The sequence below is a fragment of the Hibiscus syriacus genome, unplaced genomic scaffold (assembly GCF_006381635.1).
Source record: "Hibiscus syriacus cultivar Baekdansim isolate YM2019G1 unplaced genomic scaffold, ASM638163v2 tig00110556_pilon, whole genome shotgun sequence".
NCBI classification, from domain to species: domain Eukaryota; kingdom Viridiplantae; phylum Streptophyta; class Magnoliopsida; order Malvales; family Malvaceae; genus Hibiscus; species Hibiscus syriacus.
The window spans coordinates 4,386,192-4,399,408 of record NW_024062779.1 but is presented as its reverse complement, the minus strand read 5'-3'; the positions used below and the strand labels follow the sequence as shown (position 1 = coordinate 4,399,408).

Here is a 13,217-nt window from a genome sequence, read left to right as displayed (position 1 = left end):
GTGCCCAGTTTCCTGAATTCGATCCTTGGGGACAAGGATCTGCTGATGGAGGGGGTATTGTCACGGTTGCAAGAGAAGACCAGGACGAGGAGATTAGAATTGAAGCGAGGGAATTGGGGGAAATGGATGAGGAATTAGGGATTGAGAGAAAAGAGAGAAAGGAATTAGGGATTTCAATCACTAATGAGAAGGCTGAGGGGATTTACCTGGAGTTGCAGCAGAGGAAGAGTTGGGCAGAAGAGATGGGCTCAGACGTGGATCCAGTCAACAGCCCAAAGGAGGAAAATATCCAGCTGCAAGGAGTCTGTTAGAAAATCAGTTATACAGCTGTCCTCTTTTTATTTGCTATAGTACATTGTAATCAAATAAATACTATGTACTAAGGAATGAGAAAGGGACCCGAGGAATGAATGAATTTCTGATTTCTGAAATCTCTCTGCTTTTCTTCTTCTAAAATCTCCATCTATTCGATTTTTCCTTCTCTATTCTCCTCAGTTCATAACAGTATGATGGAAAAATGGGTCATCAAGTATAATTATTATATTTTAGGATAAATTGTGCGAATTTAAAAAAAAAATCACGATTGTGACGAAATGATCGCGATTGCATCTGTTATGTCCGCAACCGCGATAAACGCGACGCGACCGAAAACGTGACCACGAACGCTATTTAAATCCTTGGTGTTCAGAGAGGGAGAGGGAGAGGGGGAGAGAGAGAGAGGGGGGGAGGGAGGGAAGGAGAGGGAGGGAAGGAGAGGGAGGGGGAGGGGGAGGAGGGAGGAGGGAGATACTTCATGTAAGCCTTCTTCCTTTAAGCTTTTTTATGTTAATAATGGCTTTTAGGTGGTGAATATGTTTTCCCCCTTTATCTCATCTGGGTTTTAAACAAAGTTGGAGAGGGGGAGGGGGGAGAGAGAGGGGGGGTGGGAGGGAGGGAGGGAAATGGAGGGAGAGAGAGGGAGAGAGAGAGGGAGGGAGGGAGGGAGAGGGAGAGGGAGAGAGAGAGGGAGGGTGGGAGGGAGGGAGAGGGAGAGGGAGAGAGAGGGAGAGGGGGAGGGAGTGGGAGGGAGGGAGGGAGAGACCTCATGTAAGCCTTCTTCCTTTAAGCTTTTTTATGTTAATAATGGCTTTTAGGTGGTGAATATGTTTTCCCCTTCATCTCATCTGGGTTTTAAACAAAGTTGTAAGATTTAAAGTTTTTACTCATATTTTCATACTTCAGAGTGGCATCTCACCGAGTAAATTAAGGATGAAGCTGATGGGCCTCATCACCATCGAAAGAATAATGGATCAAACAACAATTCTTCATGAGCATCTCCTTCTAGGATAAATGATGCCGAGTTTGTCAACAGTCTATTCGCCTCAAAGAATGAAGATTTCGATGAGGAAGGTTTGTTTCTTTCTCTCCCTTTTTTCTCATTTTTATGACGACGAGGAAGGACTTATCTGCTTGTTGCTTGGCATAGGACTGATGAATATAGCCAAGTGTTTTATAAAATTTGCATGCTGATTTAGAACTTATTTGATTGATATACAGTTCCCAGCTTAGATGTTGCACCAGTTAAAATGTCCTATGAGATAGTGTTGGATTCCAGCCTAAATGATCAAATTTCTAACGAAGCAAAGGAGTCCCTGACACAGGGGAACGTGGAATCGGGCTGTGCTAAATTGCAGCAATGCTCAAAGAATGATAATGGTAATTCCAGTGCCATTCATCCAAAGAGGACGCTTGAAGATGAAAACCTTGATTATGATAGTAATGCTAGTTCATCAAGCTTTGAGTTCCATAAAGGGGAGAGAGCAGCAGCACACAATTGCCTGACTAGGTCATACTCGAGACCTATGTCATCGAAGTGGAACGATGCAGAGAAATGGATAATGAAGAAGCAAGACTGTGCCAAGAAGAGTGCATTTCACAACCAAGTTAATCAATATCCTTTTATGCATATAGTGAGAGTTGCTCCAGAGATGGCGAACTACGATCACAGGCTGGCTGCTAATGGTCTAGCCGACACTAAGAGAGTAGATTTCTATCAGCAAGCTGTGCAGATACCATTTGGCAAGTTCTCTTTTATTCCTTCTGGAGCGCATCCTGTTTCAGCACAATCATGTGGAGGAAACCTACTATGTGATCAGTTTTCTCAGAGCAAGGATTTGAAGGAAGTGGCTCAGTTATCTTGTACAAAAAGTTCTGAAGAAGATACAACCGGTACATTTTCATATAGAGCTTTTTTAATAGTTTCTGTATGAAATTATATAGAAATTTGTAGACTGCTCATGTACGCGATGAACTGTGCATCCAGGTTGATTATCATGTTATCACCAAAATAAGCACTTGCATTATAATGTGGTTAAAAGCATTGAAATGAGGGTTAGGCCATTATAGTTACAAATGAATATGCTGAATTCTTATATGAGTCTTGAAACCATCATGTGGGGAGTATAAATAAGGGGTCTAGTCCGTATTCGGATCGTTTTCCCATTCTGCTGTGTGGATAGTGGATACATTGATCATATTTTTGTTTTTTTATATCTATTCTTTATCCCATACCATACGATTTGGCCTTGCAGCTATTCCTGCAAAGAGATCGGTTTGTATGAGAGACATGGGAACAGAAATGACCCCTGTTGCAAGTCAAGAGCCTTCTAGGACTGCTACACCTGTAGGGGAAACAACCCCGCTCCGAAGCCCAACATATTCAATTCCATCTACTCCTCGTAGAGGGGCACCGACATCGACGTCTTTGAACCGCAATATAGATGACGAGTCACAGCATTGCCCTGAAAATGGCAGGAAAGCATTATCTGAGAAAGAAACCAACCTCAAGACAAGAAGACAGATTGTAGCCCTTGGTGTCCAACTTGGCAAGATGAATATTGCTTCTTGGGAAAGCAAAGACGAGAAGGAAGACATTACATCTTCAGGTGATACCACTAGTATGGAGGAGCTTGAGCGGATCGAATATGAAAAACGAGCAGCAGCATGGGAGGAAGCTGAAAAGTCCAACCAATACTTTGCAAATTTATGCAGCTCTAATGCTTGTTAAACAATTTCCCATCGATTTATTTGTCTGAATGCGTGTCTCAATTTCTCAGGTATAAGCGTGAAGAGATCAAAATTCAAGCATGGGAGAGTCGGCAGAGAGCAAAACTAGAAGCAGAAATGCGGAGAATAAAGGTATCTGAAATCCTTTATTTCATCACGTACTCAAAATTAGTTCTAATTGTAACCATTTAAAGATGACTGATCTTTTTTTTATGTAAATTGATAGTATTAAAGAGTATACCCGGACCTGAAATTAATATGAAAGACAGTTGTGTTCATCTTAATCTCATATCTTCTGACATGATGAAACCGAATCGAACCTTGAAACATGGATGTTTTTAGGTTAAGATCTTGCAGTTGAGTTCATTGTCATTACAAATTAATGAAAAATATTTGAGTCGGGAAAGACTGCAATCATGACAGAGGATCATTTATGTGGCCATATGCGGAGCAACAAGTATTGATAATAACTATACATGTCTTCTACTTTTCAGGAAAAAGTAGATCCAATGAGAATCCAAGCTCAAGCAAAGATGGTGAAGAAGATTGCTATGGCTACACAAGATCAGAAGAAATCCGAGCAGCAGCTGAAGCTAGAAAGAATAGAGATGCAGAAAGAACAGCTTCTCAAGCAGAATACATTTGAAAAACCGGAAGAATGCCATTGTCTCCTTACATGTGTTGTGGTTGGTTGTCATAATAATAGAGTAGACAATCAATAAAAGCAAAGCTTGCTCATACACTTGTTGAGCCAAGTAACATCTTGTAACCTTGTTTTGAGCAGTATTGGTGATGGGGAAGGGGTGTTGCATTTAAAGAATGGCCTGAATGTTTTTGTGTTGTTTAATTGGGAAGATGAAATGAATAGCGCAATTGGTGAAATTAATGTTAATTCCAACACAATTTCAAAAAACAATTTAAAATAATAAATCTAACATCCTATTGATTCCAATTTGTAACAACATTTCAAAAACTAAAATTTGAATTTGAAGGGGAAAAAATTATGCATATCTCTAACTTATTACATCCAAAGTTGGGATCGACATGTATCCTTGAAGACTTGTTCAAATAGACCACTGGTAGGGGTGTAGAATAATTTGGACTCCTGGACGAATCCATACGGCTTGAAAATTTCCTTGGTGAAGGATAGGCCTATGGTCCATAGTAATGCATGAACATCAGTAATTGTCTCGTTCGGCTTCGGCTTCGGCTTCGGTGAACATATTGAGCTTGTTCAAGTCTCTTTTCCCACTTTCGGGCCACATGTAAAGGGTTAAATCCATACATCAATATCTGCTTTCTGATCTTGTTGGTTTTCTATACTATTTCCAGTAGTCTTTTGTTTTGAGGGTTTCAAGTTTCTGTGTCCAACTAGTCCTACCCAAACACTGCAATTGTTTTCTGTTTCACGCCATTAGAAACCGGGACCAGAACAATTGCCAAGCATTTTTCTGATCCATGGCCTTGGTTCGGACCAAGCATAAGCTTTTAGGATCAGTGGCTTTGCACTTCAAGTTGGATGACTTTTGGTTTTGGTTTTTGTATTTGTTCCATGTATTTCTTTCTTTTCATGAATGTTGCTGAAAGAATCAAACGGACTGTGTACATACAAAGATCTAATACACAAGATTTCTGTTTGTCAAAACAATATCTTCAATCTTCCCCATATTCATGAAGATGTAATGAAGGATCGATTAACTGTCCAAAACATTGACAAAATCACTCTCCTCCATTGCCAAATCTCTCACACCTAAATGAAATCTTCCGGTACTTTGGCAACAACAAGATGTGAACACACCAAGCTTCCAACGACACATTTTCACGCGTACTAAAACGAGTTTGATCGTGCCTTTTTTGCCCATATTATTACTTTTTTTTTCAGAGAACATGGGTTCTCTCGAGCAAAAACCATCGATGCGGTGCAAGTTAAAAGGCAAAAGGTACATCCTTTTTCAGTCATCCCCCACTTATAAACATAAAGGGCTACGAGAGGATGTCGATGGAAACCTCCTTTAATTTTGAAATGGGACTATTATTGTTGAAGGGGTGCCCTACCCTTTTTGTCACCATTTCCACCCCCCAAGCACTTGAGTGCTATCTATCTATCTATTGTGAAATGCTATGCCCCCACAACATGTAGTCACAAAAGCACAAAACTAACCCTTAATTTCCATCTTTACATTGTGGCCATCCAGTCCTACGTCCCTTAGAAAAAGAGGCCTCAACTAATATCTTAACTTTTTAATTTTATCCCATCTTTTTAGTACAAAGTGTAGTTTAGGGATAGAGAGACTGTATACAATCTTTTGATTCGATCCTCTAAGTTTGTAGAACACCAATCCCTTAAAAATGGCTGCATAATGGAATTGTGCTGAACTTTAAAAATTCGCTTTTAAATTTATTCAACTCTATCCTCGAGTGGAAATGAGGATGTGGCGTAAATTCCCATGAAAATTGAATGAGGAAACATGGCTCACATGTCAGGTCGACCGACGTAGACCCTGTCACATCAGTTAGGCTGAGGAATTATTGCAAACCGTCCATTTCATCTGATGCATGTGATTCCCTACTGTGGTTTTATTTTTGTCAAAAATCACAAGTGAGAGAGAGAAGAATAAGTGACTCGGAACGTTTCACTATAACATGTAAGAGTTCAGTCTCTATTTGACAAGACACTGTTGTTCTCATCAGCTGCCTTTTTAACAAGTGCATGAGGGCATAAAAACATGTCGTAGATACGATGTTTTAAAGCCGGGGGAGATGGTTTTTGTTTGCCTCGTTGGCTTTCAGAATCTTTTCAATCTGGTTTAAAGCACCATTTCAAAGATAGTTATGAAATAATCATTGTGTCGTCGAGATGAAAGGCAATGGAATCATCAAACGTTTTCCCAGCCAAAGCGGCATCATTTATTAGCCATTCGAACTAAGCCCCCGACACAGACCTTTTTAACTTGCAGGATATGTTCGAAAGACTACCAGTCTCTCGCTTTCATCAAATAGGTTGGATTTTGACAACCCCTCAACTAAGTCGATGAGCCAGTCGATGAGCCAGCCGATGATGATGGTGAAAGTAGGGTTAATGTTCACTTTCCAAAAGTTGGAATAAATGAACAAAATTGGGCCACGTTCACACTAAAGCTACGCAGAAATGGTTGATTTTTCGAGACCTGATTTCTATAGGGACCCATTTTTATACCAGATAAAAATAGTTTCAAAGATTTGGTAGCTTCAAGCTTCTTGTAATTTGTGCAGTAATTTTCACCTCATATAATAAGTTAGACTGTTCAAGAATCTGCAAGGGAAAAAGGCTAAAGCTTGCTTCATTAATATTGAGGATGATGTGCTAATAAATATGAATTTTACATATTTCCACAACATAGACGACGTAGATCTCTTATAGTTACAGTATTTGCTTATACGTATATATAACAGTTCAAGCTAGTGTTAGGCAGCTCTTTTAACCTATAAAAGGGTAGCAAGAGGCACTAACAATACAGGAGAATAACAGCACCTTAACAGGTAAAATCATTCAGTAGTCCAAGGACCCCACGGAAGCGATACCGGATTTCAAATTTCTCGAGTCCTGCCGGCTCACAAACTCATCACAACTGCCATTCATGAGCTTCTGAACCGGAACAGAGTTTAGAAGCTCTGGCCCTTGCTTGCCCATTTGCTGAACTTCTTGCGGTGAAAGTACCTTGATGCACCACACACTGTTCACAAACTCCCTGAAGGAAAGGAAATGGAAGTAAGTTTGGAATTAGAAAAAAGCATAGCATGTGGAGAACCCAAAATAGATTTAAATGCGTGCATCCAAAAGGTTCCAATTTTTTTTGGGGTTCATAAAAAAGGCTTCAATTTAACCCCAAGTTTTCACAGATGTACTACCATGGATGTGCATCGATGTTTAAAAGTATTTTAATGCAACAATTTCTTGGACAAATGGTACAAAGTAACTCACATGCATCCTATAGCTTGATACACAACTATATGCATGCAATAGGAGAATTGAAACTTACGGCCAGGGGTCATCACCAAGGAGAAGAACGTCATTCTCCCGATCGACAAATACAAGCTGCCAGCCTGATCTCAAAGGGTCCTCCAACTGGCCTTCAAGGCCAAACATGTGTGCAAGTTCACTACGCAGCTCATTGTAGCTGCTAAATTTGGAGATATCCAATGACCTCCCGAAAGACCCTGATTTATAAACCTATTCCACAGTAGAAGTATTCACATCAGTCGCAAAGTATCGAAATAATTTAGTATGAAAAAAAAAGGCTATAAAACTGCCAAACAGGTCAAACTTGCAACTGTAAAAGAACCAAAATTCACAAGCCAAATGGAACTTATAACACCAGCCAAATTAATTAATCTAGAACAGAAGGCAACTGACCTTAACAAAGGTTTTACTTTCTGGGTTCTCTTGGCCCACATTTTCTGGAGATTGCAAGAATCCCAATTCATTAATGCAACTGGAAGGTGTCATTGCTGGATTAACTGAAAAATCAGTGCCTGCAGTACTCACATAATTAGAAGAGAAGGGAATAGTAGTCGAGTCACTATCGCTGCCAACTCCCCTGAGGCTTGACATCCCATTTTCCAAAAGAAGTGACGAAGACTCTATATTAACGCCAAATAAGATATGGCTCTGTGGGTCAGTACCCCCTTGGTCTATCAAGCACTCCCTGCCAGGAAAGGGTGGCAACGAAATAGGATCATGAGAAATGTTGGTCTTGATAGGCCCCAACTGTTCCACCTGAGGCAGAACATATTGTGGAGATCCAGATGAGAGTACTTCAACAGCAGACCGCTTAGACGGCCATGCAGCAGAAATTATTACAGGGTTGGATCTAGGCAAGTTGAGCAAATTGGACGACTCATCCTGGGGAAAGGAACTCAAAGGAGAAATAACAGAGCTGGTCACAGTGTGCCCATTTGAATCAGAAAAACTCTGTTGATGGCATAGTGAAGGTATGGCCTGGAAAGGTGATGTATGGGACTGAGAGGACGAAGCATGCTGTGACATGGAAAACAGTGCACCAGAAATATGCTGTTGCTCGACCAGTTGCTGTTGCTGCTGCGACAGTGGACGCTGCGATTGCTGTTGGTGTTGAGGGTTATTAAATGAATTCTGCTGCTGCGGTTGTTGCTGAACAAGATGTGGCTGTGTTTGAGCCTCGGTCTGAGATTGAGACTGATGTTGGTTGTCTTCAACACCCTGAAGAAAGCCCTGTGGCTGAGACTGCTGCAACATCTGGAGCTGCATTAAAGCAGCAGGCCTGCAGGATAGATTTTGGGGTTGCTGGAACTGCAGAAGGTTAGTGGTTGCTTGTTTGGAAGGATCCACGGCTCTCATGTCTTGCAGTGAAGAAGCAGCCATAGCTTGGTGCACATCAGTCTGTAAACCGAGCATGGAATCAGCATCCAGCCTTGGCTGCATCCATGGTGTAACTCCAATCCCCTGAAAGTTCAGAGACTGCATTCCTCGACCAGCATCTCCTTGTAGCCACATAAGTGGAGAATTCATGCCTAAACTATCATCGTTGAAACCTAAGAACAAGAGCGTCGAATTTTAAAAAAATCTTAAAATGTCAAAAGTATTACATAGGAATGAAAGATAAAAGCTTTTTAAAAGTCAAATTCAACAAAAGTGAGGGTAAAAGAAATAAAACAAGTAGTTGAATTTAAACAAAAGTAAGGGTAAGAGAAATAAAACAAGTAGTTGAAGCTGAACAGCCATAGATTTAGCAGCAGACTAGAGTACCATAAGAAGGTAATCCTGGAGGCCATGGTCGCTTAAGCCTTAAAGGAAATGGAGATGGATACATAGGGAATGTTGTCAACGGTTCAATCTCCCACAAGGAGACTCTTGGCTGCCTTTCTCCAGCTGTTGATTCATCCCAGCCAACCTGCATGAATAGGTTCAAGTCCAAAAAATCTCATCATTGTAGATAGAAAATCCAAAACAAGAAATGAGCAAGATTCTCAATGAGAAAAGTTAAAGGTAAAACATTCTCAACATGCCTTGACTGATCGCCAATGTGAGTTTGGCCAACGAACAGGATCTAAGTCACTTATGCCAGTTATTGTACCCATGTATCTGGTAAATGCAAAGACCATGATGTTCAAAAGTAAAAACATATAACAATCTGATTCTTTTTAAAGGAAAGTTACTTTAAACATTTTGATTGAAATGTCAAAAAGCAAAAGGGTTTAACTTACCGACGAACACTTGATTCTTCAGTTTCAAACAGCATTCTAAAGCGCATTCCAACAGAAACTCGAGTATGATAGACAGCTTTAATATACTTTGTCAAAGGTATGACAAATTCTGATGGACTAGCCCTAAATTGAAGTGGCACACGTTTTAAAGGGCAGAGGAATCACTAGACAGAATACTTAAATGGTCAGATGCATTGCAATAGCACCATACCTTGGGTTATAAAATATAGTGAAGCGGCTATTGTTGCAGCTGCATGAGCAGCAGCAGCAAGAAGCCCTAAGTGCATGCTATCACTTGATAAAACTGATGAAGGCATTACAGTTTGAGGCCGATTAGCTCGTCGGATACCAAGAAGTAATTGATTTTTTTCATTCCTGTCAAAATAACCTAATATGTTGGTTTGAGCATCAAAATACCAATGACGCAAGCAGAAGTAAGGTGAGATACAAGCCAGCTACCTACCAGATAAAAAGCACTGAATCACCAGCAACTAGTCTTTTAGCACTTACAAATACGCTCCATCCTGTTGTCAAGAGGTGCCTTTTGGGCTGACCTGCAAGGCAGAAGTAGTCAATAACTGTTAGTAAAATTGTACTAATCAAATCACCCTGTGGCATACAGTGGCCAAAGTTATAATTAAGGAAATGCTAACTGTCTATGTGACAATTTCTATAACTACTTCAGCACACATGATGAATTAGAGAGGGAAAAAAAACCATTCTCTACAACTTTAAAAGGGAACATGTAGAAGGAAGTTGCATATTTGAAGAGGGAAAAGAGGACTTGTATTAAATTCACCCCGAAATATATGCCTAAATTTCCATTCATTATCATGCAAGTCCCGTGCAATCAACTCTTGGCAAGGAGGCTGCTGGGAGAAGTCCTGTTGGCAATCAATATCATAAATTTAGAAATAAATCATTTCAATTAAAAGCATAGGAGGACATCAATGCCCAAGGTGGCACAGTTTACCAGCGGAGGAAACACTTTTTCAGCTGCTCGGCGAGGAACAGAGAATCCTCCATGAGTGCTTGTATCACTAGCTGTTAATGTTTTACAGAAATAATTTGTCGGCTGTCTGCTGGGAGTGCCCAATTCTGCAGGAAGGTAAGCCTCCTTTTGTTCTTGCTGTAGAACAGGTAAGCTTCAATATTTTTAAGCAATGAATAAGACTGACAACATCACGATGAGAACCCATAAAAAATTCACATACCGGATTCAGTGGTTGCAAGGTCATTTGAGCATATACTTCATCTGTCTCAACATCTGCCTGAACTTGACAAGCTTTGAGGCTTTAGAGACAAGTCTATATGTTCATATATAATCAGAAAATCAAATTAAACAAGCCTTACATGCATGGTGACATTATGGAGTTGACATATAAGCTGTGGAGGTAAGCTTGGGTAATTAGGTACGGGGGCATCGACTTCCTTATTGGTTGACGCAGCTACCTATAAAAAAAAAACCCATCAATATATGTCTTAAAAACATGTTGGTTTGCAATACGATGACTAATTAAGTATAATGAACCACTATATCTGGAGAAAACCATATTGATAACTTGAGTTATTATATTTGATATGTCAACGGATTCTAACATAGGCACACTAAAGAGAAAGGGAAACCACTGTCAACACTCAACTCCTGTCCACTACGGTCCAGATCGTATAGACCTCTATCCTTCTTATATTAAAAAAAAACTTATCTCAATTTTATTTAAAAAGAAAAAAAAGGAAAAAAAGATTAGCTGTGCCGGAAGAGTCAAAGTCCACCTCTGATCTACAGGAGACTCAATTATGGTAGCTTGGCAGATGAGCCATACAGCAAGAAGGTATTTAGTGATAACAAAGAGACATTTAATAATCACCCTTGTTATTTACATTCTTTCAATTAATACGAAAAGGACAATAATGATATATGCTGCAAAATAACTGTCGCTTTTCCCTAGAGAACAAAATGATAGTGAAACATTCAGTATTCATAATTTACTCTGGACGAAGCAAACGCAAGTTGATACTTGCATAGTGCATACCATACCGGCAGCAACACAAAATCTGGTTCAAAAATCAAACGATCATAGCAAGATAAAGCTAGATTTAAGTATACCAACCTGTTCGCTATGACCCTGCGGGAAGTAAACAACCCTACTTCCGACTGGAGGCAGAGACACAAGAGGCCCCGCGCATGCATGCCAAAGTTCAGAGTTCAGAACTCTCTTCTCTCCTGCAAACTCCATTTCGCATTAATTTAAAAATACTTGTAACAAAATTAAAAAAGAAACTGAGTTAATATTGTTTACAACCCCCCCCCCCGGGGCGGGGGATGAGTAAATTAAACATGGAATCTAAAGGATCAATGGATGTCAAAAAGATAGAAGAGACAAACTTCCAACAAACATTGGTAAAATAAAGCTTCTGCAGAGCAAAAAAAAACGTGTAAGACAAAAAACCATATTAAATCTCCGCTTCAAATGACGAAAACGATTAATAAAATAAAAGCAGAGTTTATAATCCTTACGGAAAAATTTTAGAGGGTAGATGGTAAAAGGGGGAAATGTTATAACATCTCCTACATAATCTATAATCCTTAGAGAGAAAAATATTAAAGAAGCATACCTTCCGGAGGTTGTGGATTGAACCCAGCTGAAGAGAGCCTCATTCTTTTTCTAAATAGTTCAATGAAAACTTTAAATCCTAAGTTTATACGCTTAGGAAAAAGATTCCCACAGCGAAACTACTCCTTTTGGCAACACCAATTAAGCAGCAAAACCCTCCAAACAAGGACACGCGCACTTAAAAACCTTTATTACTCCTGTGTCTCCACAAATTAAAAACACTACGCCTAACAACAATCAGTTTATCAAAAAGCTGACAATTTGCCCATCGAAAAAGACTTTAACGACAAGCAAAAACACAAAGCCCCAAGACTTGAGGTCTTATTCTGTTTGTTTCTTCAACCGAACCCGATTTTACTACAAAAGATGACCGCTTTCAGCTTCATCCGCCTCCAATCGATCTTCTTCTCCACCCAAATACCCCAAGTGTTGCTCTTTTGAACCAAAACATATAGTTTGCTCTTACTTATGTTCCAACACTTCAGCCCTAAACGTCACCTCTAACAAACAAAGCCTTTTGAAGTTTTGATCCTTAAAGTGTGAACAAACACCAGTATTTTATTCGAGTCCCCGAAGCTTGTACCCAGTAATACCAGCAAGCAAAAAGCACCCAATAGATCTTAACTAGAAAGATAACGATTTTTCCCAGTCTCTCGCCAACAGGGGGTGGGGAGTTTACAAAGAAAAATGCTCAGATCTTTGTTCTGACTCACAAACCAAAGATAAAACGATGCAAAGGGAAGAAGCTAAAAGAATCAAATAGTAGGGTAATTATCACTACGTGCATTTGGGTTTTCTTCTCTCAAAGCTCTCTCTCTCTCTCCCCCCTTTGCAGAATCCAACGGTTTCAAAAGAGGTATTGAATATTTATAGGACTATTGCCTGCAGAGGTATTGAATATTAATATTGAAGATTTTCCAGGTTTTTGAGGAAGAGGCTGTTTGTTTTTTTGTTTTTTTAGCAATGGAAATACAGGCGGTGATCAAATAGGGAGTAAGCAAAGGAAAGGGATACAGTTCCCCGCTGCTTATTACCAGTAGAAAATGATTGGCGCCGAGCCTTTAAGCTACCGAGCGAAGCCTGAGCCGGGGCAGCTGGTGGGTAATTGGAGTCACATCAACGGAGAACAGATGGGGACGACCAAATCTATAGATAAAAAAATGGATGGACCCCACAAATATATGCTCTGAGCTGTTGCTTTTTTTTTACATGAAATATTTATAATTAAGATTTTTTTAGTTTACATTTTTAATCGGCGTTTTTACCAAAAATAAAAATCACCCTAATACACCATTTTAGAAAATTTTATTAATCTAGTACCTTCCCAGAAAAGCA

The 13,217-nt window shown here is 39.8% G+C and overlaps 2 protein-coding genes across 2 annotated transcripts; one reads left to right on the top strand and one right to left on the bottom strand.

The window, feature by feature from the left end:
• The first annotated feature begins 1,231 nt into the window (after window positions 1–1,231).
• On the top strand, window positions 1,232–3,854 carry LOC120131684. The gene is made up of 5 exons (XM_039148619.1): window positions 1,232–1,389; window positions 1,537–2,208; window positions 2,571–3,019; window positions 3,094–3,177; window positions 3,540–3,854. Exons 2-5 carry the CDS (start codon window positions 1,566–1,568, stop codon window positions 3,765–3,767), a joined length of 1,404 nt encoding a protein of 467 aa, XP_039004550.1. The 5' UTR covers window positions 1,232–1,389; window positions 1,537–1,565; the 3' UTR covers window positions 3,768–3,854.
• Window positions 3,855–6,347: 2,493 nt separating this feature from the next.
• On the bottom strand, window positions 6,348–12,851 carry LOC120131595 (auxin response factor 6-like). Its single transcript, XM_039148549.1, is given in 15 exon segments — window positions 6,348–6,773; window positions 7,065–7,255; window positions 7,439–8,595; window positions 8,810–8,954; window positions 9,070–9,145; window positions 9,268–9,390; window positions 9,479–9,512; window positions 9,515–9,642; window positions 9,731–9,821; window positions 10,067–10,151; window positions 10,241–10,396; window positions 10,482–10,538; window positions 10,621–10,719; window positions 11,379–11,491; window positions 11,884–12,851. Coding segments are annotated over 15 exon segments (2,697 nt in total). The 5' UTR covers window positions 11,927–12,851; the 3' UTR covers window positions 6,348–6,574.
• Window positions 12,852–13,217: the final 366 nt, after the last annotated feature.

Excerpts from the sequence above, each read along its gene's own strand:
- LOC120131684 (XM_039148619.1), top strand. The coding sequence starts at position 1,566 with ATGTCCTATGAGATAGTGTTGGATTCCAGCCTAAATGATCAAATTTCT. Across the intron at positions 2,209-2,570 it reads TTCTGAAGAAGATACAACCG|CTATTCCTGCAAAGAGATCG; the intron begins GTACATTTTCAT and ends TTGGCCTTGCAG. Across the intron at positions 3,020-3,093 it reads AGTCCAACCAATACTTTGCA|AGGTATAAGCGTGAAGAGAT; the intron begins AATTTATGCAGC and ends TCTCAATTTCTC.